Source organism: Orycteropus afer, unplaced genomic scaffold, assembly GCF_000298275.1.
Source record: "Orycteropus afer afer isolate SDZICR_OR568_19922 unplaced genomic scaffold, OryAfe1.0 scaffold00269, whole genome shotgun sequence".
Taxonomy (NCBI): Eukaryota; Metazoa; Chordata; class Mammalia; order Tubulidentata; family Orycteropodidae; genus Orycteropus; species Orycteropus afer.
The window spans coordinates 1,053,111-1,078,529 of NW_006921856.1; the positions used below are offsets into that span (position 1 = coordinate 1,053,111).

Below are 25,419 nucleotides of genomic sequence, written 5' to 3' on the forward strand. Positions count from 1 at the left end.
TCAACTTTTTACACATGCAAATCGGTGATATTAATTATACTCATCATGTTTTGCAATCATCACTAGGGCCTTTACTTTTTAAAGTGGTGGACATAACGTACCTGTAGTGAAGGAGTTACTACATATTTTCTTGAGACTTGGTTTAAAAAGAAGTCAAATACATATTTGAAATATGTATAAGCATATAAGCATTGTTAATTTATGACCAGTAAAAATAAAGTGCTTAAATTGTAATGTTCATTACCAAGGTGAAGCTAGTGAGAATGAGAATGAGTTAAAGTTCTGAGACTTTAAAGAGGAAAAACAGTGTTTTCTTTTTTCCTTTCCCTTCTCTCCTCTCTGCTCCTCCCCACCATCCTGACACTTTGTGAATTAGTCATTTCCATTATTCTCACAAGTCAGTTTGGTGTGAGGGGGAGCAACACTGTAGTCTCCAGTTTGAAAACGGTTCCCTCCCACCAAGGTTCATGGCAATTCAAAAGTGCTGATAACAACAGTAATCATAAAAAAAAAAAAAAAACATAAACTATTTTCACTCCTCAAGATGACTCGGTATTTCTCAGATGCAAGAAGAAGGTTAAGGATGGTGCCAGCCCGGCTATCCCGGAGAAGAGTGTTGTAACACTTCCATGCCCATCAACTCCGACGACTGGATTAATTTTTCCATTGCCGCCTCTCTGGAAGTCGATCTTTTGTCAGCGTCAGTGGTTATGCCAATCGGCAACTCCAGCAAGCGCCCCCGCAGCTCACAGAACAGATGGTTCCACTTAACCAGGAGGCTGCTTCACCTGTGCGAGCTGGCGGAGGGAGACAGAGGGCTCCAGTGTTTAAAGACCGCGCACCTAGGACCGCCTGATACTAAAGAGGCAGAGTTCTTTCTCAGCCGCTTAGCGGAGGGCCAAGTGAGGCAGTGTGAAAATTCCGCTGAAGGCCGTTTTCCACGTGGACTTAACTGCGTTTGCGTGTGCCCTGGCAGGGTTTTCACAGACATAAGGTCAGTTAGTCGCCCGCCAGCTGTTCCCTCTCCCACTCTGCCCTCCCCGCGTCCCAGAAAGAGTCGCAAAACAAGAAATGTTGTGTTACACCATCTCCTCCTTTCCTCAAAGACATATTTTCACATTTTAATAAACATTAGAATAGTCTGGGCACTTCTTAACAATCCCCACGTCCAGGCTGCACCTCAGAAACGTGCAATCAGACTCCCTGGGGATGGCAGGAAGGTATATAGAGATTTAAAGCTCCCCTGGTGATCACAGTGTGCAGTTGCCTTTGAGAATCAGTGTTTCAACGAACCCTTTGCACAAAACAACTGGGTGGCACGGTCTCTACCAGAAGCTGAATGTCAACTCTGGATGGCTGCACAGTCGGGTTATTGAGGCCCTGGGTACAAGCACTCGGCGTACGGTGGTGATGCAGGTCTTTTTCTGCATGCAATGGGCAGACCCTGTCTAATATTTTCCATACCGGGCAATGAGATCACAAACTCCAAAACACTAAATCAAAACCGGAGGCACTACGGGTCTTCAACAAAACTCCATAGCCCATACACAAGGGAAAGGGGGGAGCAAATTAAAACCATCACTGAGCTGAAGGCATATTATATATATTTATATATACGTCGTATGCACGTATAAAGGAGCCCTGGTTGTGCAATGGTTAAGCCCTTAGTCGCTAACCTGACAGCTTGGCGATTGGAACCCGGCAGTCATTCCGTGGGAAAAAGACGTTACTTTGCTTCCAGTAAAGAAAAACATTGGAAACCCCATGGGGCAGGTCTAGTCTGTCCTATAAGCTCACCAAGGCATACAACAACAACAATGCACGTGTATGAAGCAGGCATCGGGATATTGCAGCTATTAGAGAGAAGACAGTATAAAGCAACAATTAGCTGAAACTGACCAAACTAGAGTAGCAGTAACTTGTTAGTAATAATTTCATTTGTACCTTTAGGAAAGTTCATCCCCCAAAAACATGAGATTTTTGACACAGAAAATTACTTAAGTGGCATTGCAAGAGGAAATAACATAGAGATACGGACGTGATATATTAAATGAATATGAAGGAAATCCTACTTAGACAAAATATATATTACAAAGCCTTTAATGCATTCAACTTTAAACTAAAACAAACACACCTCTGGTACAAACATTTTATTCCAAAATAGTGATGTTTCTAAATAGTATAAGGACTATGAAAACTAAATTAATTAACACCTAATTTTAATTTATATTTTTAAGCAACTTAGGAATGGGTGAATGGAGATGGGGAAATAACCCAGCCTCCCCGTGCATGGGCAGGAGGGAAATGAGGAACTTCAACGTGCAGGTTTTCATATTCTGTGGTTGAAGTCTTACTAAGGAACAGTTCCTGCAACTCTAATCATGTTTAATCAGCACTTGAGTCATGTTTAAGTGCTGAAAATTGTAGAGTATGGATTTTTAATTAAAATAGGACAAATCCAGATAAATAAATAGATCAGCTAGCCATTCTTTTTTTAAAAAACATACTTTTAAAAATATACTTTAATATATTTTTTGTTGAGAAATTACACAGCAGAACATACACCAATTCAACAGTTTTACACATACAATTCAGTGACATTGGTTACATCATTGAGTTGTGCAACCATACTCATCCTCTTTTTCTGAGTTGTTTCTCCCCCATGAACATAAATGCACTACTCCCTGAGTTTCCTGTCCAATCTTTCAAGTTGCTCTTGCCAATTTGATTCCATATAGGAGCTCTGGTGGTGTAGTGCCTAAGGCATTTGACTGCTAACCAGAAGGCTTGTGGGTTTGAACCATTCCTCTAAAGGAAGACTGGGCAATCTACTTCCATATGGGCCTTGGAAACCCAAGAAGGGGTTGCTATGTTGCTATGAGTTGGAACCGACTAGACTAGACAGCAGTGAGGTTTTTTCCTTTTCTTTTTTTAAGATAGATCCTAAAAGAGCATAATGCGTAAGACAGACATACGACATTCTTTGGTTAAGCTACACTATTGTTTGGTTTTAAGAAGACTCTAGGGAGTATTTTTTGTTTAAGATTTAAAGATTATCTCAGGGTAATAGTTTCAGGGGTTCATCTAGACTCCTTGGCTCCATAAAACCTGGATTCCATGGAAATTTGAAATTCTGTTTCACATTTTCTTCCTTTTGGTCAGGATTCTTCTATAAAATCTTTTATTAAAATGTTCAGTAATGGTAGCTGGGCACCATCCAGTTCTGGCAAAGGAGGCAGTTGCTAATTAACCACACATTCCATGTCCTCCTGCTCCTGCTTTCCTTCTTCCTCTGTTGCTCCGGACTAATAGAGACAAATTTATGTTCCTTAAAAGGTCACTTGCAATCATTTAAGACCCTAGGCACTATACAGTGAACTAAGACGTGGGACAAAAGCACTAAATATGTTATTAAGCCAATTAGCGGGGATGTCCCATGAAACTATGACCCTAAACTTCCAAACCAAGTAACCAAATCTCATGAGGTGTTTGGTTGTATGTAAGCAGCTTCAGTAGTACTTTTTTTTTAAAATCATTGTTAAAAATATATCTATCACATATCTTTTGCCAATTCAACATTTTACAGGTGTATAACGTATTGGCAGAACATTCTTTTTAATCAAGAAAAAGGTCTCCACACAGGTCCTTCAGTTTCAATGTCCTTGATCCATTCTCTATGTCCGTGTTTGATCAAAAATTTCCAGAACAACACTCTTGCATTCAAGGGTAGTACATTTCAAGATAGTTCCAATTAGGCTGGGCTAGTGTAGATGTCTCACACGTGTCTATATTCGCAGCAGAGCAAACCAAATCTTCAGGGGCATCCTCAAGTCGGCAGCAGCAACTTTCTGCAGTTCTGCCTTTTCGAGTCTTCTCACAGACAGTCACAACACCATCATTTCTGTCCCTAGCAAATATCCACCTTTATCCCTGGTACCCTGTGGCCACTCTTAGATCTTCCTTTCTCCGAATATACACAGACCTGTGCCGGAGATATGTTTTCCCCATGGACATTTTAATCTCCCAAATATTTCCACTCTAATATTGCTGTTTAGACTCTTAACACTGTCACATAAACATTGAGAGCTCATTTCCAAGGTGTGATTTCGATCAGTACCTGGCACCTTCTGTGGCTTTTATGTTGATGCAATGAAATGAGATAGCTCTGGTTGCACAGATCCTCTCATGAAAGTGGAAATTGAGGGAAAGAATGGGAACATAACAGCAAGAAACAGAATCCCAAATTGTGCAGTTACTAGGACATACACATAAGAATGACAGAACACTCACTGCTCTGGTGCTCAGAGAACCTACTGCTTCCTGTAAGTCGACTTTAGTTTATCTTTCTCATGCAAGTGATACATTGAAAATATTTCTAGCTGAAAAGGTATGTAATAATGCAGTATTTGAATCCCTGCATATCAGGGTAGAAAGAATCTCAGATCTTCGTTTGTGATGCTCAATTTCCCTTTTCCCTTTATTTAATTACAGTGAAGTTTGCACATTTGTTTCCTACTGTCTGTTTCTCTGATGTCTCTGAAACTAATCACTGAAGCCTGGAAGTCCACTATTTTGTAAATCACGAGGAAAACATTAATCTATTTTTTTGTTTATCCATTTCGTTTTAGGAAAATGATTTTTATTTTATTTTATTTTTTATCCAGTGTAAGCAGAAACAAGCCATCTCACTGCTGACCTGACCTGCTTTCAATAATAAATATACCTAGGCTAACATAAAATGCGAAGCTAGGCAAAGAACCAGCTTCAAGTCCACCATAGTCACAAAGCAGGCCGAATAAAAGAAGCTTCGGGAATGGGTCTAAGCGAAGCCTTGTTGCTGTTGTTATTTGCGGTGGAGTAGGACCGACTCATAGCGACCCCTCCTTGGGTTTCTGAGGCAGTATCACTACGGAAGTAGATTGCCCCATCTTCCTTCTGAGGAGTGGCTGGTGTGTTTGAACCGCCAGCCTTCTGGTTAGCAGTCAAATGCCTCAGTCACTACGCTACCAGAGTTCCTAAAGCCTAGGAGGGTATTTATTGTTCTTGGGGATGTTTTAAGTGCATTTGGCACCATCTTCATCATTTTCCATTTAGGGTCTGGGGAGTCTGAGTTCCAATAGCTAGCTGAAGGTGCTTCGCACAATTCTTCCCGATCATCACAACGGGTACACTTCATGGGGAGGGCTCACCAGCCCCGCGCCAGACCGAATGAGCACACGGGTCAATTCAGCCCTGGGGCCTCACCCTCCTTCTGCAACAGCAGAGTTCACACCCAGCTGCCTTATTCTTTCTCGCACATTCTTGTTTCCGTAGAGCTAGTTCGTCTAAAGCGCGTTCTCTGAGGGGTTGCAATTCCCCGATCTGAGTCAGTTCTTTCTCACATTTCATTATAATGAGCAACGTCTCAGTGTCCGTTTATCAATTTTCTTCTTTTTAAGGGTGGTGGGGCGGGATCTCCTTTGCAAACATTGAGAAGTTGCGGCCTGGGGAGAGGAAAGTAAAGGCGATTCCGCCTCGTACAAAAAGCGCGAGAGAAGCCTGTACTCATTTTTTTTTTTTTTAAATAGGAAATTGAGAAATTCCGTTTGTCTAATTTAAACCACAACGCACCGCACAGTGTTCTTAAAAACACAAGAGCGTGGGTCTAAGCAGAACCCAGAACGCATGCAGAGGTTAAAGCGGGCTCAGTGGGCTTAAGACGCGGCTCTCGGAAGGAGGACTCGGTCTTGGCTCTGCTTAGCCAGAGCCCGCTTTGGCCCCGCGGCTCCTCGCGGGGCTCCCTGTGTTAGTCATTAGTCGAGCCCCGGCTTGCCCAGAGAATTCTGCGGGGACGCTGCTTGTATTTTCTGCCTTCAGGATCTTCCTGGCAGAATCAAAACGCGCCACAGCGCGCCCTGCTCCGCGGTTGCTCCTTCAGCCACGCGGGGCCAGAATTGGGCTTTCATCTGCTTGTTTAGGTTTCCTTAGGGACCCTGAGACTCCCGGGCCCCTGGAAGACCCCGACTTGCTAATCAAGATTTTTTTTTTTTTTTTTTTTTGCATCCAAATAACTTCCCTAAACAGCCCCACCAAAATCCAAAACGACGCAAGAGACAAGAAGCAGAAGTAGGCGCGACTGTGTATCTTAGGAAGGTCGAGTCACCGACCCCCTGGCTGCCTCGCAGTCCTAACTTTTGGGCGCTGCGATCAAGGCTCGGACGTGAACGGCCAGAAAAGATTCACTAGCAGCTGTCCCACTCGCCAGACCTCAAACCCCAGGAGGGCAGGCACTTCTTCCTGCCTCCTCTTTGTCTCACGCATTTGGAAGCGAGCTCACCTCCCTTCTCTCTCTTTTTCTGGAAACCTGGGCCAGTTCCCGGAGACGACTTGGTAGTGGAGTGGGGAACTCGAATCCTTCCTGCGCTCCAGAAGACCTCAATTCCCCCGGAGGTGTCCTGTCCTGGGCCCCATAGCGCAATCTCCTGCGCCGCTGGGAGCCGCTCTTCACTTTGCAGCAAACTGCGCCTAGGGTTCTCAAATCTTCAATGCCAAACCCATCAAGCAAAAACGTAGAACCTGTGAACTCAAACTTCTGCGCGTTCAGCGCAGACCTGTCGCCGCCCCCAGGTCTTGTAGGGGCCAAGCCGCATCCCTGGGACTTGTTCCTTCTTCAGTCCCATCTTAGGACACCAGCACCTCGTCCCCAGCCCAACCAGCTGTTTTAAGAATCCACAGAGCTGGGTCGGAGGCCGACAGGGGGCGACAAACTAAGCTCGCTGGCGGAGAGGGCTGCAGCCAGCCCTATGTGGTGCCGACCTAGCTCTGCTGGCGCCTGGGGCTTGAGGCTAGGGCCAGTGGCATCTGCCACCCCAAAGAACTTCGGGCGCACTCCTCAACCGTCTGCCCCAGAGGTAATCAAAATGGGTTGCTATAAATTGGAGTCAACCCTATGGCAGTGGGTTTGGTTTAGTATGGATAAGAGTGCCTTTAGAGTTCTTGCCTACAAGAGAAAGAAATGGCTTTAAGTGTTTTTCGGAAGCATGAGTTTGCGCTGGACTGAGGGGCGGCTGCTGCGTTTCTCTGGTACCGTTTGGGCTCGAGCGCCCGAGTTGATACCGGCAAAGAAAGCCTGCGTGAGAAGCGAGCAGGTTCCAAACACTTACCACTCTCCGCAGCCTCAGAGAGCCCTACACCCGATGGCCACCTAGTCCTCTGCTCCGCGCCATTGCGGGGCTCCTGGCTTCGACTTGCCCACCTTATTCCAACCCTGTCTTCCCTCTGTCCTAGCACCGACCCTGTTCGCGGGGCTTGGGTGGGAGGTGTGCAGTGGACAGATCTGATCCCTCCAGTTTCCTTAGGATTCTTCGTGTCCTGACCCCAGTGCCCCTACCCTCAAACATCATCCGTGTCCCCGAGGCCTCACGGGACTCCTGGAGCCGGAGGCTGCACTGTGTTCTCCGTGCTGCCAAAAGGGAAAGTCCTCATCTTTTTGGAATCTGCTTTCTTTTTGCCAAGAGAGAAGTCCTCCTTGTGACACCTACCCCGGTCCTGGAAGGCCAATATCTCTTCCTGCAGAAAGCGTGAGATTTATGGCTCAGGCTCTTTTAATTGACACTCTAGTACAGGTTGATTAGGAGCCAGCGACGCTCTCTGGCCCCACAGCGGAGAGAAAGGGGTCACGGCCTCGGCCGCTGCCGCTCCCGAGCTGCGCTGATCAGATCCATCTGCGCCTCCAGCCTTATCCCGCATCATTGTTCCCGCGCAGATTACCACTTTCTGCCTGCTCTGGACTCTGGGATCTCTGAGGGAGGTGCTCTTCCCGCTTCCTGAGGAAAGCTGGGAGCTTCTGTGAGTCTCGGGCACCCACTGTTACTAGGCTCCCGCCTAGATCCTCCTTTCCCCTTCTAGCTTGGAACTCCCAAACACCAGCCGCTCATGCTAGTTAAGGTGCAAACTGGGTGTTTCTCCTTCCACCTGCCCTTCCCTGGTCTCCGTCGCGTGGCTGACTCCAAGAATGCCACAATCCAGAAGACTCCAGAACTGGGTCTTGATGCAGAATAGAAATAGTGAACAACAACAATAACAACAATAAAAGTAGGCGGTTAATACCAGGGTCAAAGACTTCAGGCTGCGCAAATCATTGCTTAAAGGAAAGGGTAAGAGCCAATTTGTGGTTTGATGAACATACCCTGGATGCTGGTGCTCCAGGAAATGTAAGCTCGGGCTACTCCAGTGTGAAGGAGTACAGGTTTCCAGGACTTCAGGGGAAAGGGACTGCTTTTCAGGCCTAGAGTGAGAGCCAAGAAGCGCTGATCAGGATTCTTCTCCAGCCTATGCCTTCTGCCACCTCTTGAAACGAAATGAATTTAGGTAGGTGGCCAGGACACAAAGATTAAGAACCTGGAATGTGTCCCTCTCGAGTCAAGGAGATAACTCTCACTACCCTAAAGGAATTGGTGACTATTAAACATTGTAAAGATATCTCGAGAAGAGGGTTGGGGAGTCGCCAGTAATCAGACATGAAGGAGAGTCAGTTTCACTGAAACCCATCTTGTGTCCTGCTCACCAGGCGCCCTGCACTACCCTTGGAGCTCATCACAAAGCCCACATCAAGCCTGGGGAATGGGTAAAGGCAGCTACACAACAACCACTTTGCAGTGTGCAACTTTCATTCACTAATATTTTAGTAGTAGTAATGGTGATGGAAGTAGTAATGAAAATAAAACCAAAGCTAGTACTATTACCATACTAGCACTAATATAACACCTACCAACTTGAAATGACTTCTCCATCACTCCCAAAGCCTGGGGGTGGGGAGGGGGAGATTGCTAGGGGCCAGGAGAGAAAGGAAGGTTCCAGGCCCAGCTGGGGCTGGGAAGGATGTTTGTGTAGACAGGGGGGAGGTTCCGGAGGAGGGTGGTGGAGGAAAGCCTAAGTGGGAGGGCGGGAGGGGGTAGAGTTTCGGGGAGGATGGGGTGGGGGGACGCTTCGTCTCGGTGACGGGAACCAATGAGCTGCCAACTAGAGCGTCTCCGGCGTGACTGCTGAGATTGACGTGGAGAGCGCGTCAAATTGATCCTCGCACGCTGCAGCTTCCCGGTCAGACGAATTTCTTCCAATCGGATGAAGTTCACTCTGGGCCTGGGGTCGCGGGCGTGGAGAGTGTCCTGGGAGCGGGCGGCGGCGGCGGTGGCTGGCTGGAGGGCGAACCGCGGCGCGCTCCGCAGCGGCGCCCGGCGCATCTCCAGCCCGCGCCCAGGCCGCCGCGGCTCTCGGCTCGCGCGCACCCTCCCTCTATGCCTCTCAGGCGACGGCGGCGCCCGAGCTCTCCCGGACTGCTTTGGGCCCAGCCCCCGCCGTTCCGGCGCCAGGCAGCCTGCTGGCCCGCGCGCTATGGGTAAGGGGTGGGCAGCGAGCAGGGCGCGGGTGGACTAACGAAGTGGGTTTTGTCCCGGCGCCTCCTTTGCCTTTCGCCTGCTTTCCCCGAGCGACTCCGTCTTGGGGCCAGGCAAGCCACATTCTCCTCATGTCCTCTACCTTCGCCGGGTGGCTTGGCGCGATTCGGGAAAGGGCGCCCCAAGCTGCGACGTCAAAAGGGCTAGGAAAGCTGGAGCACAGGGTGCCCCTCTCAGTCTCTATGGCTGCTCCGATTCCTGGAGCCCAATCCAGGCTGTTTGTCCTCGGACTCCGAGCCGTCTGGGGATTCGCGGGTCTCCTTGTCGCCTTTGGACGCGCGTTTGGGTGCAGTCCCTAGTCCCACTCGGTCACTCTTGGCTAACCCGCCGGTGTTTTTTCCCCTGCCCTCTTACGCCCGGCGTGTCCGCAGAGCAGACATACGGCGAGGTGAACCAGCTGGGCGGTGTGTTTGTCAACGGCCGCCCCCTGCCCAACGCCATCCGCTTGCGCATAGTGGAACTGGCGCAGCTGGGCATTCGACCCTGTGACATCAGCCGGCAGCTGCGCGTATCCCACGGCTGCGTGAGCAAGATCCTGGCGCGCTACAATGAAACCGGATCCATCCTGCCAGGAGCCATCGGGGGCAGCAAACCCCGCGTCACTACCCCCAATGTGGTCAAGCACATCCGGGACTACAAGCAGGGCGACCCTGGCATCTTTGCCTGGGAGATCCGCGACAGGCTGCTGGCCGACGGCGTCTGCGACAAATACAACGTGCCCTCGGTGAGTTCCATAAGCCGTATCCTGCGAAACAAGATCGGCAACCTGGCGCAGCCCGGGCCTTACGAGGCGAGCAAGCAGCCGCCACCGCAGCCCGCGCTGCCATACAACCACATCTACCAGTACCCCTACCCCAGCCCCGTGTCACCCACTGGTGCCAAAATGGGCAGCCACCCCGGAGTCCCGGGCACGGCAGGCCACGTCAGCATCCCCCGCTCATGGCCCTCGGCGCACTCGGTCAGCAACATCCTGGGCATCCGGACGTTTATGGAGCAAACAGGTCAGTGGCGGCCGCCCCTAGTAGCCTTCCAGGAAGGGGCAGAATTTGCTGGGCGGGCGTGCGGGTGGGGGTCACACTCTTCCTCCTTCCCCGACTGGTTCTAGCTCATGGGAGGGCTCCAGGCTAGCCAGGGAGGTTCTTGGGGGCGTGGGCCTTCTGTGGGAGCCATCGGACATCTTGAACATTTTATGACAAATATGGAAAATATTTCTCAAGTGGAAGAGCAATCGCCAACCACAAATTCAGAGACCTGAAATTGCGCTTTTTCATTCTTGCCAAAAGTATGCAAACCTCTATCGCTAGTTCTAGGCCAAACAAACTGCTCTGGCAATTCTGCAACCCTTACTTTAGCTTTCTGGGTTCCTCATTGTACCCCAAACGGGTCCGTACATGTGTATCTCAGGTGCAGTGAGTCTTTTGAATAACAGGGAAATGGGCCATGTGTTCAGTCTTACCTAGTGGCCTGGATCTTCAGCAGGCCTGGTGCCTTGAGAGTCCTAAGAGGGTCTCCTGAATGATAGCTCCACAGGCATCAGTGATACTGGAGGTGGAAGCTCACAAAGATTTACCCTTCGCCTGCAATTCGAGTTCAGCACACTATTGGCCATCTATCTTGGTGGTGGTGGAGGGGGTTGAAGGGAAAGTTTGAGGCACCCTCCTGTCTGGCTTAGGTAAATACTTGAGTAGACCATAAACTGGTTTCTTTCGTCCATGAGCAGTCATGGATTGCTCTCTCCTAAGATGATAAGGGGCAGAATTCTAGGTACACTAGGAGACAGAAAGGGCAGCCAGTAGGAGATTGCCAATGCTTAGCTCCAGCAGTAACAGGGGCCTTTCCCAGGCCTCACACATGCTTTATTTCTCTTCGTGGCTAGAACCCAGCTTGGGCCTTCCTCTGAGACCAAGCTGTGGAGCAGCTGATGGACAACTGGCTGGGAGGTGACCCTGCTGAGCTGTGCTCAGATACAAGTTTTTCCCCTAGTCTGAACACACGTGCACGGGAAGCAGGTCTGCCCAGTAGCGCAGTAGTTGCAAGGTTGATGCCTCTTTGGGGAAGACTTGGATGTGTTCAGAGGCAGCATAAGTTTCATAGACCTCCAGAGACTTGCTGAGATTTTGAGAAACCTATGTACAGTAAGTCCTCAAGTTAAAAGCATCCTACTTACAAACAACTGGCACTTATCCTTAAATGTTAGGTAAATTTGCCCTCTCTTTGAAACTATTGAGCCCACTCCTACACACAATAAATTCTTCATCACAATCACTTTCATTTTTTGCACTGCAGCTTTTAAATCATTAAAAAGGCTTGGAACCTGTTCTTGTACTTAAAAAACAAAAAACAAAAAAACCACTGTACTTGGTCAATTTCGACTCAAGGTGACCTTATAGGACAGAGTAGAACTGCCGCATAGGGTTTCCTAGGCTGTAAATATTTTTGGAAGCAGCATGCTTCATCTTTCTCACAAAGTCACTGTTGTTGTTGTTATGTGCCCTCAAGTCAGACCTGACTCATAGCGACCCCTCCTTGGGTTTCAGAGGCAGTAGCACTATGGAAGCAGATTGCCCAACCTTCCTTCCAAGGAGTAGCTGGTGGGTTTAAACCACTAGCCTTCTGGTTAGCAGTCAGGTGCCTTAGGTATAATGGGTTGGAATCAGCAACCTTTTGGTTAGCAACCTGAAAGTAAGGATAAATAAGAACCTCTCGCACAAATTCCACTTAAAGGTATACTTAGGAAAAGATCTTGTTGGTTACCTGGGGACTGACTGCCTATAATTCTCAGAGGTTGCTGTGAATTTCTAACTGGGACTCGGTACCCTTCTCCCAGAACCGCCTATGGAGAGCTGAGTGGCCTCTTTGGCCTCAGGTGCCTACCTTTTACGGGATAGGCCGCTTCTCTGCCAGAACTTCCATTTCTCGGGAAGCAGATCAAGAGCTGGGAGGAGGAAATAGAAGGCCCTGCAGTCTACCGCTCCTCTGCCCCCTAAGAATGAAAGCAAAACGCGGAAGGCGATTACTCCTTAGGTGTTTGGGGAAGCGCCTAGGTCGGGCCTTCCTTTATGAGCTGGGTGATTTTGTAAACATCTTGTATATGGCAGTGTAAACTTGGCGGGTGGGCAGTGCGCGTGCCCTGCGCAGGATCCAAAGCTCCTTCTAATCTGTCCCGTGCCCCCAGCAGGGGCCCTGGCTGGGAGTGAAGGCACCACCTACTCCCCCAAGATGGAAGACTGGGCCAGTGTGAATCGTACTGCCTTCCCAACTGCCCAAGCAGTGAATGGGCTTGAGAAACCTGTCCTAGAGGCGGATATTAAATATCCTCAGGTAACTGAGTGCCAGGAGATGTATCCTTAACTAAGAGAGCAGAATGGATAGTAGACGACAGGGAGACAGAGAAAGAGAACTTGAGAAGAGGATAAGTGTCAAAGTGTGTGCTCTTTGTGTATTTCCATTGCTCACTAGTTTGGCGGGTTTGGAGGGGGTATTGATTTGCCTTTGGCCAAGAGATTTTACTAAAATAGCTGGAATTCCAAAAGAGAGGTCGGCAAAGCCATTTTCTCTAACTGCAGAATGAATTCCGCATTTTCACCTCTAGTTGTATTATTATGTTTTAAATTGTTATATATAGGTTATACATTATAACTGGGAAGAAAAAAATAAACAAACAACTCACTGCCTTCATAGCGACCCCTCCTTGGGTTTCTGAGGTGGAAACTATGAAAGTAGACGGGCCAATCTTCCTTCCGAGGAGTGGCTGAATTTTTTTTTTTTTAAGGCCTTACTGTTAACATTAGAGGTCAGTCCTCACATGGAGATAACTGATGGGACAATTTTGGGAAATAACACCCTGGGAGTTGTGTGAGCTGGAGACATCAGGGAGGGAGATCCATGGGATGCCCTAGGCTGACTATTTGTCTTCTCTACCCCCAGTCCGCCTCGAGTCTTTCAGCAGTGGGCACCTTCCTTCCAGCCTGTGCCTACCCGGCATCCAACCAGCATGGTGTGTACAGCGCATCGGGTGGCGGCTACCTTGCCCCAGGACCACCTTGGCCCCCAGCACAGGGTCCTCCGCTGGCACCCCCTGGGGCCAGTGTGGCTGTGCACGGCGGGGAACTCTCTGCCTCTGCGGCAGTGACATTCAAGCATCCCAGCAGAGAAGGTGAGGGGAGCTTAGGTGGGGAAGATGGGGGTAGTGGTGGTGGAAGCCCTGAGGACTAGGAGGCTTGCAGGGAAGTGGGTAGGATCCTGAGACAAAACTGATAATGGGAGAAAGGGAGGGGGAGGCAAGAGAGAGAACCTAAAATACCCCTACTGGAATAATACCTAACATTCTCCCTTTTAAACATTAAGCTTGTCCCAGGTGTGTCCCACATCTCAGAAGAGGGCCCCTCTAGGTGTATGGAGAGAGGAGAAAGAGAGTCAAGCTGGCAAACAGACATCCTGGGTTTTCACCTGGCTTTTATACCCTTGGTCAAGTTATTGCTCCTTTCTGGGCCTCAGTGTCTCTCTACATCCATAAAGGAATCTAGAAGGAGTCCTCCAGCTCCATCTCTCTGTGGTCTGTGGAGCTTTGCCTTCCGTGTTACCCCTGACATGGGGCCTGACTCTGCACGGATTTCCACACCTGGACCCTTCCAGGGCATTTCTCGTCTATTTCTTCCAGGTTCTTTTTTTTTTTTTTTTTTCTTTTTACCAGGTATTGGTCTCTCCTTGGATTCATTAATAACGATAATAATGCTTACTGTGGGAAAACAGAACATTTCAGTTTTGTGTCCCTCAGTCCAGGCTCTTCTGAACTCTGTGTGCTTCTAGTACCTTCCTTCTATCCATGGGGAATGTAGTCAGGAGTTCTACCTCTTTGTCTCTTCTTCTCCTTCTCTTAAATCTCCTCCTCCATAAATCTGTTCCCTGATAAGCCAACTAACAGATTTGAGGTATTTCATGGATAGCCAGCAGTATGAGGGTTATCTTCTTAAATAGACCTTTCATTCCTGGTTTTTCCTTTAATTTAAGAAAAGCTCACTTTGTCTTATATCCTTATTTCTGCATTGGGAAAGGAGATGGGTGGATTTCATAATCTCCAACACGCCTGATTTTAGATTCTGATGAGCAGTTTGCAAGGGTCTTAGGAAAGGAATGCATCCCAACCTCTGAAGAGAGGGGGGCAAGGCACAAACCTGGGGGCAGTATGGGGCAAAGATGTTCCCAAATTTCAAAAGGACACTTACTAGCTGATCTGCCTTACACCAGGCAGGGCGGGTGGGAGGTCAGGTGGCAATAGGGCAGGCAGAGACTGGAAGGGACATCCTCCTTTCTGAAGCCCAAGCAAAAAGTGCTACTTGCAAGTAGTTGAGTGGTCAGCTGGGACTTAAAAGAGAAAGAGAGAGAGGGAAAAGGAGAAGATTAAGATGCCACTGATAACAGTCAACTGGAGGAGCAAAAGTATTTTTTTTTCTACTGTCCCTAAAGATTAAATACCCTAAGATATTAGAATAATGATTACTTGCTTAGTTGGTGGCAAATTCAAGTAAAGAAAATTTATAAAAAAATGTGAATTAAAACTTTATGATTTAGTTTTAAATTTAATTCAAATAATAGAATATTACCTGCTCAGTTATAGGAAAATCTAAGTAAAGGACATTTAAAAAATTGAGAACTAGATCTCCTTTACTTTTTAAATGTAAGAACAGATAGGGGGTCTCAGGGTGAGTGCTTAGCTCTCTTGTCCTTGGTCTCCAGTCTTCTCAGCAACCTAGGCTATCAACTGAATTAGGAATTGAAATTAAATTTTCTTCATTACAGCAGCAACACATCACTTAACTAAGCAAGTTTACTTGAATTAGGAAAGTATATCCACAAATTTCAACAATTTTCCCTGGGTTGATCCAAAGGAAAAGGAAGAATCATCACAAGCACTGCCTGTCTTCAGAGTTCATTTCCTGGGGCATTCCAGTCTAATTAGAAACAAACTATGAGGTGTAGGTTAACACTCCAAAGCTAGAACATACAGTTCTGAATTCTCAATTAATTCTGGTTAATTCAGGGGAGAGTTTTCAACATTTAGACTGGTTAGTAGGCAATCTTGTTTAGAAGATACTTTCTCTTCAGAAATGCAGAGCCATGTAATGGTTCTAGCATCCTCATAATTTTTACCATTTATATTATGAAACATCGCACCCCATTTTCAAAATCTGCTGCAACAATTAGCAACTCTAGTTATTACATGAACAATTTCCTGATTCTCATGGTTATTTAAAGATGCAAGTAAAAGGAGCATTGAATAAATAAAGCACATCATTAAAAAAAGATTTCTCAAACTGGCATACAAGTTTATCTCTTTGATTGGGAATATAAAAATAAACACACATTATCTAACCTTTCTCATGGGCTGAGAATTACATACTTAACTTGGATTATAGATTTCTTAATCCTCTTCTCATTGGTAGAAAACGACACTTCAAAAATGTACTACTACTACCACAGAAGTCTTTGAAGAGACAAAACAAAATGATTTGAATCTCTGCCTTTTACTTTCTCCTAATTGCTTAAGAAATTAATACCTTCAAAGATACCTATCCCATAAGACAATTTACTATCATTAATTGTTCAATTTATAAGAATGGTAGGAATAGGATTTACAAAGAAGCATAGCACTTTGCTTAGTAAAAAGCAAATACTTTAGGTCATCTAGGATAGATAGCAAGCAGGAACAAGTGAGGGAGAACTGGTGGGGTAATGGTTAAGGGCTCATTGAAAGGTCTCCGGTTCTAATGCATCAGTGGCTTCTAGGGAGAAAAGACCTGTGGTCTTCTGCCATAAAGACGACAGTCTAGTAGCAGTTCTACTCTGTCCTATAGGGCCACTGTGAGTTGGAATCTACTAGAGGGCACACAATATCAGTGTGATCTCTTCCTCTAATCTATTGTCCTATAAATGGAGATCTCAGCAGTGACCCCAAGGGAAGTCTAATCAAATATCAAACTATGATTTACAGTGTATTAATTTTATCTTGGTGAATGGTAGTCAATCTGAGTTACCTATTATGTAGGCAGGAAAGTATGATTTACATTTCCTATCCTGGGAAGGGAAACTTAGAAACTGAGAGAAAAATAAGAAATTTCCACTTGATCTACATATTGAGGGGCTTGCATTCAAGGAACCTAACCCCCTACAAAATGTCTTTTCATAGCCAAGGCATATCTATCTATCTATCTATCTATCTATCATCTATCTGTCTGTCTTTCTCTGTCTATATATATTTTCCCCCAGACAGGTGACCTACCATATGTCCTTTCAAGGCAATTGGTGTTTGGTGTGTTTTCAGAAACCACCAAAACCCAGAGGTTCTAAAATCCTTCTCAGCTAGGTTTTGGAAAGACTAAAGATTTGGAAATCAAATCTGTAAGATATTGCATAGCACAAAGGCAATGTATTGTTAAAGAAAACCTTCCTTCCTGTTACTCTGCTGGCAAGTTAATCCTTGGAGAATCCTAAAAGCTAACCTTGCTGAGCACACCCTGCCGCCACCAGTTCCAGCCTCATTTGACCTACCAGCCCAGCTCCTTCTCCCCAAACCCTGGGAGCATCCAAATGTGCCCAGCCCAGCAAACACTGTCATACTATGTCCTAATATTTTAAAACGCCTGTCCCAATTTCTACCCCCTGATTTTAAAGGAGCTTGCAGAGCCCCTACTGCTGGGCTCAGCACTCCAAAGCCCCATGTGACAAAAGCACCCTCTTTGCCTGGGGTCTCGTGGATGAGAAAGAAGGGGAGAAGAGGCCTGAAGGGGAGGCACTGGCAGTCAGTAGCTAAAACACTCAGCTGGAATCACCCCTGCAGGGTGAGGTGGAGTCCCTTCGGGGCTCCCTGGTGTTTATTTTGAACTGGCTCATTTTCTCCCTAGTCTCTAAGGCAACCTCAAGTGCCCAGAAGCCTCCTGCTCCTCAGATGTTTTCTAAACAGGTCCTCACCTTGGGATGTGTGTATAGGATGGAAAGAGAAGATCTGAAAAGCTCTCTTGTTGGGCTGTCATAACTGTGTTTAGGACAGGGAGCTTGTAGCACAGAAGCAGAGGGGCCTCTCTGTCTTTAGACCTCTTCCGCCTTCCCACCCTTTTCGAACCAACATCTGTGTGTGTGTGTGTGTGTGTGTGAGAGAGAGAGAGAGAGAGAGAGAGAGAGACAGAGAGAGACAGAGAGAGACAGAAAGAAAAAGAGAGAGAGAAGTGGGGGAGACAGACTAACTCTTCACACACAGGTGTTGGCTCTGGGCAGCCCTACCAAGTTGTGCCAGGGTTTGGGGCTGGGGTGCAGGGAGCTGCAGGAAAAAAATAAATAAAATTCTCCCTCTTTCCAAATCCAGGTGCTATGAGCTTACATTTTAAAGAACTCAGGGAAAAAAAGAAAACTGAAAATAAGCTCATTTAGGTATAAACAAGTCTGTGTTCCTTCTGCAGAAGAAGCTGAGCCACCAGGGAAAACGGGTTGCGTAACGGTGCAGTCACTTTCAGGCTTCCAGTAGCAAAACTCCGGGCCTTCCCAAACCCTAAATAAAACAGCATCGCGCAGAAGGCCGCCAGATCTGGCCTGCAGGAGTGGCGGCCCCAGGACGCGCTCAGGCCGCTAGCGGTGAGAGCACTGGAGCGTGGACAGCATGGGTTCAGTACAGACAAGTGCATTCGTATCTTAAGTCAGAGGTGTCTTGGCCTCCTCAGGCCCTCAGCAAAGGGAGGCTTTGGTGACCAGTTCTCCACACGTTCGCCCCTGCCCACTGAGCTTCTGGTGTTCACCTGCCGGGAGCCTCTTTGAGTGGCGTCGGCCCTCGCGCAAGACTAGGGTTAGAGGTGTTGACAGGAGGGCCGCGCGGGTTGCACTCCCGGTTCCTGGTTGCTTTCTCCTGAAGTCGGATCTGAAGACCTCTCCCAGGACGCAAAGGTCGGCAGTGCCCCTCTGTGCGCATCACTTTCCTTTTTGCTCCGGGGCCTATTGTTGTTGTTGTTACGTGCCGTGGAGTCGGACCGTACTCATAGCGAACCATTGGGTTTCTGAGGCCGCATCACTACGGAAGTAGATTACCCCACCTTCCTTCCGAGGAGTGGCTGGTGGGTTTGAAATTCCAGCCTTCTGGTTAGCAGTCAAGTGCCTTAGGCACTACGCTACCAGAGCTCTGGAGCTCTGGATTTAAGCAAGGTGGGTGGTCTGGGAGCTCTGGCAAAAACGGTCTCGTCCGAAACCCTGCAGTGCAAGACCAGCCTTAGGGAGAGTGGAAGGGCGGGTGCGACGGGCAAGCTGGGCCCCGCTCCTTTCCCCGAACTCCCGCTATCCAGCGCGCTCGCCGACCAGCCTTCGCCCGCAGATGCTTTCGTCGCTGCAGGGTTTGCAGGCACCCTGTCTCTGACCCCACGCCCCTCTGCTTCCTCTGCAGCTGCCGACCGGAAACCACCTAGCCCCGGCGCCAAGGCCCCGGACGCCCTCGGGAGTTTACACGGACTGCCTATCCCGGCCTCCACTTCTTAGGCACAGCTCTCCCCGAGCCCCAGCCGAGCCCGGAGGAGGCGGACCGGGCGCGCAAGCAGGACCGGAGGAGACTAGGACTCTACTCTGGAGCCAGCCCGCGGGCACTGCTCCGCCTGCCCCAGCTCTGCACGCTGACGTGGCCGGCCACACTTTCTTTGCCGGACCCGTTTCTAAGTCTTTTTCAGAACTTTGGATTTAGACTATTGCAGCCTGGTCAGGATCTTTGCTCCAACGTGGCCTCCCTCGCCCTGTCAGCCTCTATCTGTCTCTGTCTTTCCTGATCTGTCCGTCTTTGCCGTCTTCCTTCTCTTCCCTCCCTTTTACTCTACGTCCATTTCCTTCTTCCTTTGTCCTTTGTTTCCTCCCACTTTCTACATCACCTCCCCCCTCTTCTGTTGCTTTATTTTTTGCATCTCTTTTCTCTGGTCCATCGGGACAACTCCCCTGTTATTTTCCCTTTTGTGCCTTTTACAATAAAAGACTATTGCCCTTTAACCCCGCCCCCCCACCCCACCCCGGTCTGAGAGCGCCCCAGACTGCCCTTCAGTTGCTTCTCCTGAAGCTAGCACTCAGCAGCTCTCACATTGCAGACTGTCCCCCTTCCTCCTACCCTCAGAACACCGGCCCTCAAGCTGAGATAGTGTACCGGATCAGCCACAGCCTTTTATTTTGCAATTTTATAATGAACAAAAACTGTCACCTGTGAGACCTTCCCTTACCCAGTATATTGTCTGGAAATCTATATTTTCTCATTACCCAGTGGCTGTGTTTCTCTTTGCTTCCTCAGAGATGATATCATCTAAAAGAAGACTGAGGCAGGGGCAGGAGCCCCTGGGGCAGGTGGTGTTCTAGGTAGTTACAAAACTGCATGGCCTGGAACTGTACCCCCTCTCCAATACTGAGATTCTGACAAACAGCAAAAGCATCCTCACTGTCTTTTGGTGTTTAGGGGTCAACACATATCTTAATTTAAATTACAGACTGCTTTGGGGTAGAAAGGTACATTTGGACTTCTGGTTTGCAAGGTGTGTGAGTGTGGGAGCAAGGAGGAAAAAAACCCAGAAAGTGTCTTCTAGGGCAATACACAAGCACTGTTAATTGCTTTCAAGTTCAGGCACAAGGGTGGTGGGACCCTGGGCAGAAAATGGCAATTTTCTAGTCATAACAATGTCTCTGGTTAGAGTTTGCTATCACCTGTTAAAAGTGTAATAAAGGACAGCGTCTTAAGTACGTTTGGTGAAGGTGAGCAGTGTCTGTCTGTGTCTGTTTAGAATATTGTGTAGTTATGCCTCTCCTCTCTTCTGAGTCTTCAATAAGTGAATTGGTAAAAGGAAATCATTGATTGGTTTACTCCTTAGCATTTGTGGGCCATGTTGGGCAAGAGGTAGAAAATAAAGTGAAATGGATGGGGCATTTACCATGGGCCAGCCCTGGTGCCTGGCAAGACAGCCAAGGTAAGGGATAGCCTTCCTCCTGCCACCTCCCACCATCTCAGGGCTCGATCTTGGGATATGAGGTAAAGAAGCAATATGAAGAAACATCCTCAAATTAAATCTTACAGGAATAAATTAGACAAAAGTTAGTGAGCAGTAATTGGGGACTTTTCCCAGAACATTCTTAACATTCTAAAACTAATGAAAATTATGTCAGGCTACCAAATCTAAGCATTCTCTAGCTCATTGTTTTGTTCATACCTCTTGTGTTTGGCTTTCTTTAATCATCAATTTAGAAATGGATGGATAGGATTTTTGAAATGAAGTTTTTGCTGTTAATAGTGATGAAGAGTAACTTCCTGCTTAGTGTGCATCTGCTCCAGCTATAAAGGGGAAAAGTGGGGAAATTAGTTTCATCCCATCTCTTTGCAATAGTAGCTGCTGAAGATACTCTTAAAAGAATGTTTGCTTGTTTTTCAATATAGAAGTTTCCTCCCCAAGGTTGTCAAAATCTTTACCTTTTTAAAAAGTCTAATATTCTAGGCAGGAATATTGGAGACTAGAGACTTTATTTCGTTTCTCTGGGCCATATAGCAAGTTATGAATTAACAGTGCTTAGACATGGAATCTGAGTTCCATTACCCAGAGGCTATGATTGGGGTCCCAACTTTGACAGCCTGGGCTTCCAAAACTTACTAGCCAGCACATCCTGTGGAGAAGGCCACAATGATGATAGAATAAAGTATGAGAAAGAAGAAAAACCCCAAGCCCTTAGTTTTTTCAACCATCTTCTTGTGCTTAGATGAGCTTTATATGCTCAATCATCTTTTCATCAACAGGATTTTCGTGATTCCATCCTTGCTGCTTGAGAAAGACTAGCCTACTTGGGCAGGAGGAAGGCCCTCATCACTTTCTGAAGAAATCTGAGGATCTGTACAATCTCTGAGTTGTCTCTATTCTCATTTTCCTGCAACTTCCCAGTTGTCCTGAGTTTGGGCTGACCAGGGTTAAAGGGCAGAAAAGCTGGGAATGCAACCTGGGAAGGGTGGGAGGGGCCTATGTTTTAAATACCATTTCAAAGTAAGTCACTTTCCAAACCTTTCCTCTACATTCACCCCATCCCGTGGCTGGAGGTAAGACTTTCAGAGCAACATGGCGCTGGGGTGACATGGCTCTGGGGTGAGCATTCACAGAGGATGGGCAGCATTTGCATTTGTAGTCATAGCAAGCAGGCACTGGCATTTTATGGTGGGGGAAAGCAGGGACACTCCTCATTTCTTGTTTCTGTGGTCCATGGAAGGACCCCGGTAGCTTGGTTAAATCTCTCCTACAATGTAGTGTGACTGAGGCCTATGATCTCTGAACTTTGGGTCCTTGGCTATGAAATTCACCCTCCCATGGATATTGCACACTGTGGGCTGGCCCATGAGAAGACTGGACCAGCATTACTCCATATCTCTGGAGATGATTTTGCTTAGCTGATTAACAACTGGCAGGGCAGTTGTTTCTATGGTTGATGGGGGATCCACAATTTAAATATTAAAAAAAATCCCATTGTAAAGTAACAAAAATACCCCATTTTTGTTTTTTGCATATGTAAATCTCTGAAGATCCTGAGGATTTGGGATAAAATTACAGAGTATGGTGGAGGGAAGACTAATTTGAGAAAGAATCATTGCCCCATACACAGCTTATCTCTGTACTGGCTTGGCTTTTATTTTTAAAAATTTTAAAGTAAGTTTTTTTTTTCTCCCAATGTAGAAAAGTACCAAGATTTAATGATACTTGTAATCTAAACCACTCAGATAACCCATTTGGCTTTTTTGAAAAAATGAAAGTAATAGTAGGGATCATGAGGCTGGCACAGGACCAGACAATGTTTCATTCTGTTGTAAATAAGGTTCCTATGGGTTGGAGATGACTCGACGGCACATAACAGTGACAACAACAAAGGTAATACTGCTATATAAAATAAAAATAAAAGTACATTGTTAGAAAATTCAAGTAGTACAGAAATATTAAATGAAAAGTTAAAGTTTCTTCCTGCCTTTCTCTCTGTCCTTAAAGGTGAGCATTATTACAGTCTTTTATGAATCCTTCCAGCAAAACAATGCACATAGCAGGACATCTGTGTTTCTGGGTACATGCTATTTGAAAATGCACAGCAAAGAGTTGTACCATATACATACAGGCACTACTGAGAAAGTGGATCTCTGCAGACCAGCTGCTTTGGCTCTACCATCTGCACTGTCTTTTCCTGCATGGATGCATATCAATAAGGGTTTGCTAAAAACACAAGCTTTCTGTAGAGCAACAACTCCGTGCCTTAAATGAATAAAGGCAGGATTTTGTTGTGTTCATTACTGGAGGAAGTGTTCAGAATGGGCTGTGCTAACTTTCCTGGGGACCATAGTTGTTTTTTGGCAAGGAGGAATGAAGGTAGGCAAACCAAAGGGAAAGACAGAGGCAGAAGAGAGACAGATCTTTACATATGATCAGATTGTATTTTAATTCCATTGAAGTGGATTTGTCCTTCCTGACACTGTCCTCACTTGTTCTGCAGACCACTGAAGGACATTCAAAGCTGCAAGAGGACTTGGGAACACAATTTTCCTTTTCTTTGAAGTGAGTTAGTCTCTCTAGATCAAGAAAGAGAGACAGAGACAAAGGAGTGGGGAAAAATCTGTCTCTGTCCTTGCAGCCTGGAGGAGATTATTTTACTTGGATACAAATAAAATGTAAATCTCCAATATCCAATACTGGCACAAACATTCTTTTTACCCACCCCAAATTTGCTTGGAATCACTGGGAATTAACCTCTTCAAGGGCTAACCTTTCTTTCAAGCTGTCCACAGCTCAGAGCACTTTCTGACAACTGTGTTTGCATTATTCTCTCACAGTTTGCTTTCTTGACTTCTGTTGGAGGATGGGATTTATTTAATTGAACTGTGGTCTGGGTTAAAGCATGCTGTAGATTTCCTAGCATCAGCTTCGCCTGCTACAATTACATTGGTCTGGGTTTCTTTTCAAAAGAAACTCTACCTGCTCCACATTATGCTGGATAATATAAATTTAGAATCTTTCCAGAATGTGCCTAAGGAACTCACTTGAAAGCATTATGCATCCAGATAGGCTATACAGTTAGAAGCATTTGAGTCTCTTCTTTTAATGAGCAGGAATTATGCACAAAATGGTATTTGGTCTTCTCCTTGACCTTGCTGTCTAACCTGTAGTTTCACTTACCAGGAAATGTCCTGTGGCTGAGATATTTCTGGACATACTATTGGATCTCAGTTTTGTTTTTTTTTCACTTCTGTTTTTGTACTTCCTTTTCTTTTTTAAAGGATAGAACAAGGAGGAACCACAATGTCTTCTTTTTCAAGGCAGTTAATCAAATATGAACCATACTTTTAGGTTCAGTATAAGTTGGGAATTCTAAACACTTGGAACAATTGTACTTAATTATACTTCCTTGGATTTGAAACCTTTGTTTCACTCTGAAGAGTTCCTTTTCAGGAGAAGCAGCCTGTGTTCTTCATTGGAACCAGCATCTGTTCCTAGGAAGGCCACATCCAGAAGTGGAATCCCAATTACAGTTTCCATGAACGATGGAATTTCAACTGTATTACAATTTAACCACCTGGGTTGCCTCTACTCTCTTCTTCTTAAGGATAAAGTAAGCTGATGGACTGTCTATTCAATTATTAAATTACATTTTTTATCCTCTAACATTTTATTTCCCTCTTCTCTGGTGAGGTATATTGACTTAATGAATCATCTCCCGTATCTTTTCATCTTTTCTTGTTTTGGCTACATAACTTTAATTTTTGGGAGTTCTCCTGGTCACTGGTGGATGTGGTTTAGCTTTATACCATTTTATTTTTCCAAAAACAATAAACAACAAAACAAAAATGAACTACATGGTTTTAACAACAAATCTGTTGGATGAGAAATAAGCAAGATATTTGAAAAAACTGAAGGAACTTGACTTTTTAAAAGAGAATTGGAACTAAAAAGTTGTGAAACAAGAAATAAACTTCTCCTTTGGCAAACAAGTTGTAGTATCATTAGCCTAATATAGAAAGCTAAAAGTATCTTTCTGGCCACCAGGGGGAGCACATATTGTTCCATAAGATAAACAGAAATCATACTGAATAGGAAAAATTTATTATTCTGTTAAAAGTGTGTACAACAGCTGTTTACAAGAGGAGTGCTCTTGTTACTATTATAATTGTTATTTTTATTATTGTTATAGTTGCTGATAAGTAGATACTTTGATTCTGGGACAAAGGGAATAAACTGGGTGTGTGGTGAAAAACAGACTTTCTTGAGTCATCCATATGGAAATTATTAAAGTTAGCTTAGAAGTCAATAGCACCTTAAAACAATTTTTGTTTCTTTTACTCTAACAATACACACATTCACCTCTTTGAATACAGAACAGATAAATAAAGTATTAAAAGCAAATGACATTTGTAACAAGTTTCATTTCTACTTGTGAAATTATGATGTTTTGAGTAATTTAGGTTTGGTTCTCTCCCATTTTAAACAACTTGTCTATTTTTAGTGATAATTTTGAAGTTTGCAATAATTTAAAGACATAATTCAATACATTAAAGAAATAGCAAACAGCAAAGGAAATCACTGTCTTCTCACTTTTAAAAAATTTATCTCAGGATAAAATTTAGAAATATTGTTTATAGGTTAGGCATAAAAAATGGACCTCTCTTTTTATCTCCTGCCTGGACTTGTACATACATTAAGCTTAGATTGTCAGCTGTGGGGCAGCCCATGGAGCACCAGAGGCCTCAGTTTTTTTCCATCTGTTTAATGGGGATAATATACCTCCCTCCCTGGGCTGTTGTGAAGATTAAATTTGATAATATATGTAAAGAGTAGAAACCAGTGCCTTGGCTTACAATCACTCTTTTTCAGTATTGCTATTATTATTGTTGTTTTTCTCATTTTATTTACTTTGTTCATTCCCCATCCGCAACATATGGTGGATTAAACCATGTCACAGTCCAGTAGACCATATT

General features: G+C 45.8%; 1 protein-coding gene across 1 annotated transcript; it reads left to right on the top strand.

Moving 5' to 3' along the window:
* The first annotated feature begins 9,102 nt into the window (after positions 1-9,102).
* Positions 9,103-18,947, top strand: PAX1 (paired box 1). The gene is made up of 5 exons (XM_007950364.1): positions 9,103-9,376; positions 9,806-10,435; positions 12,613-12,755; positions 13,362-13,590; positions 18,856-18,947. Exons 1-5 carry the CDS (start codon positions 9,103-9,105, stop codon positions 18,945-18,947), a joined length of 1,368 nt encoding a protein of 455 aa, XP_007948555.1.
* The last annotated feature ends 6,472 nt before the right edge of the window (positions 18,948-25,419 follow it).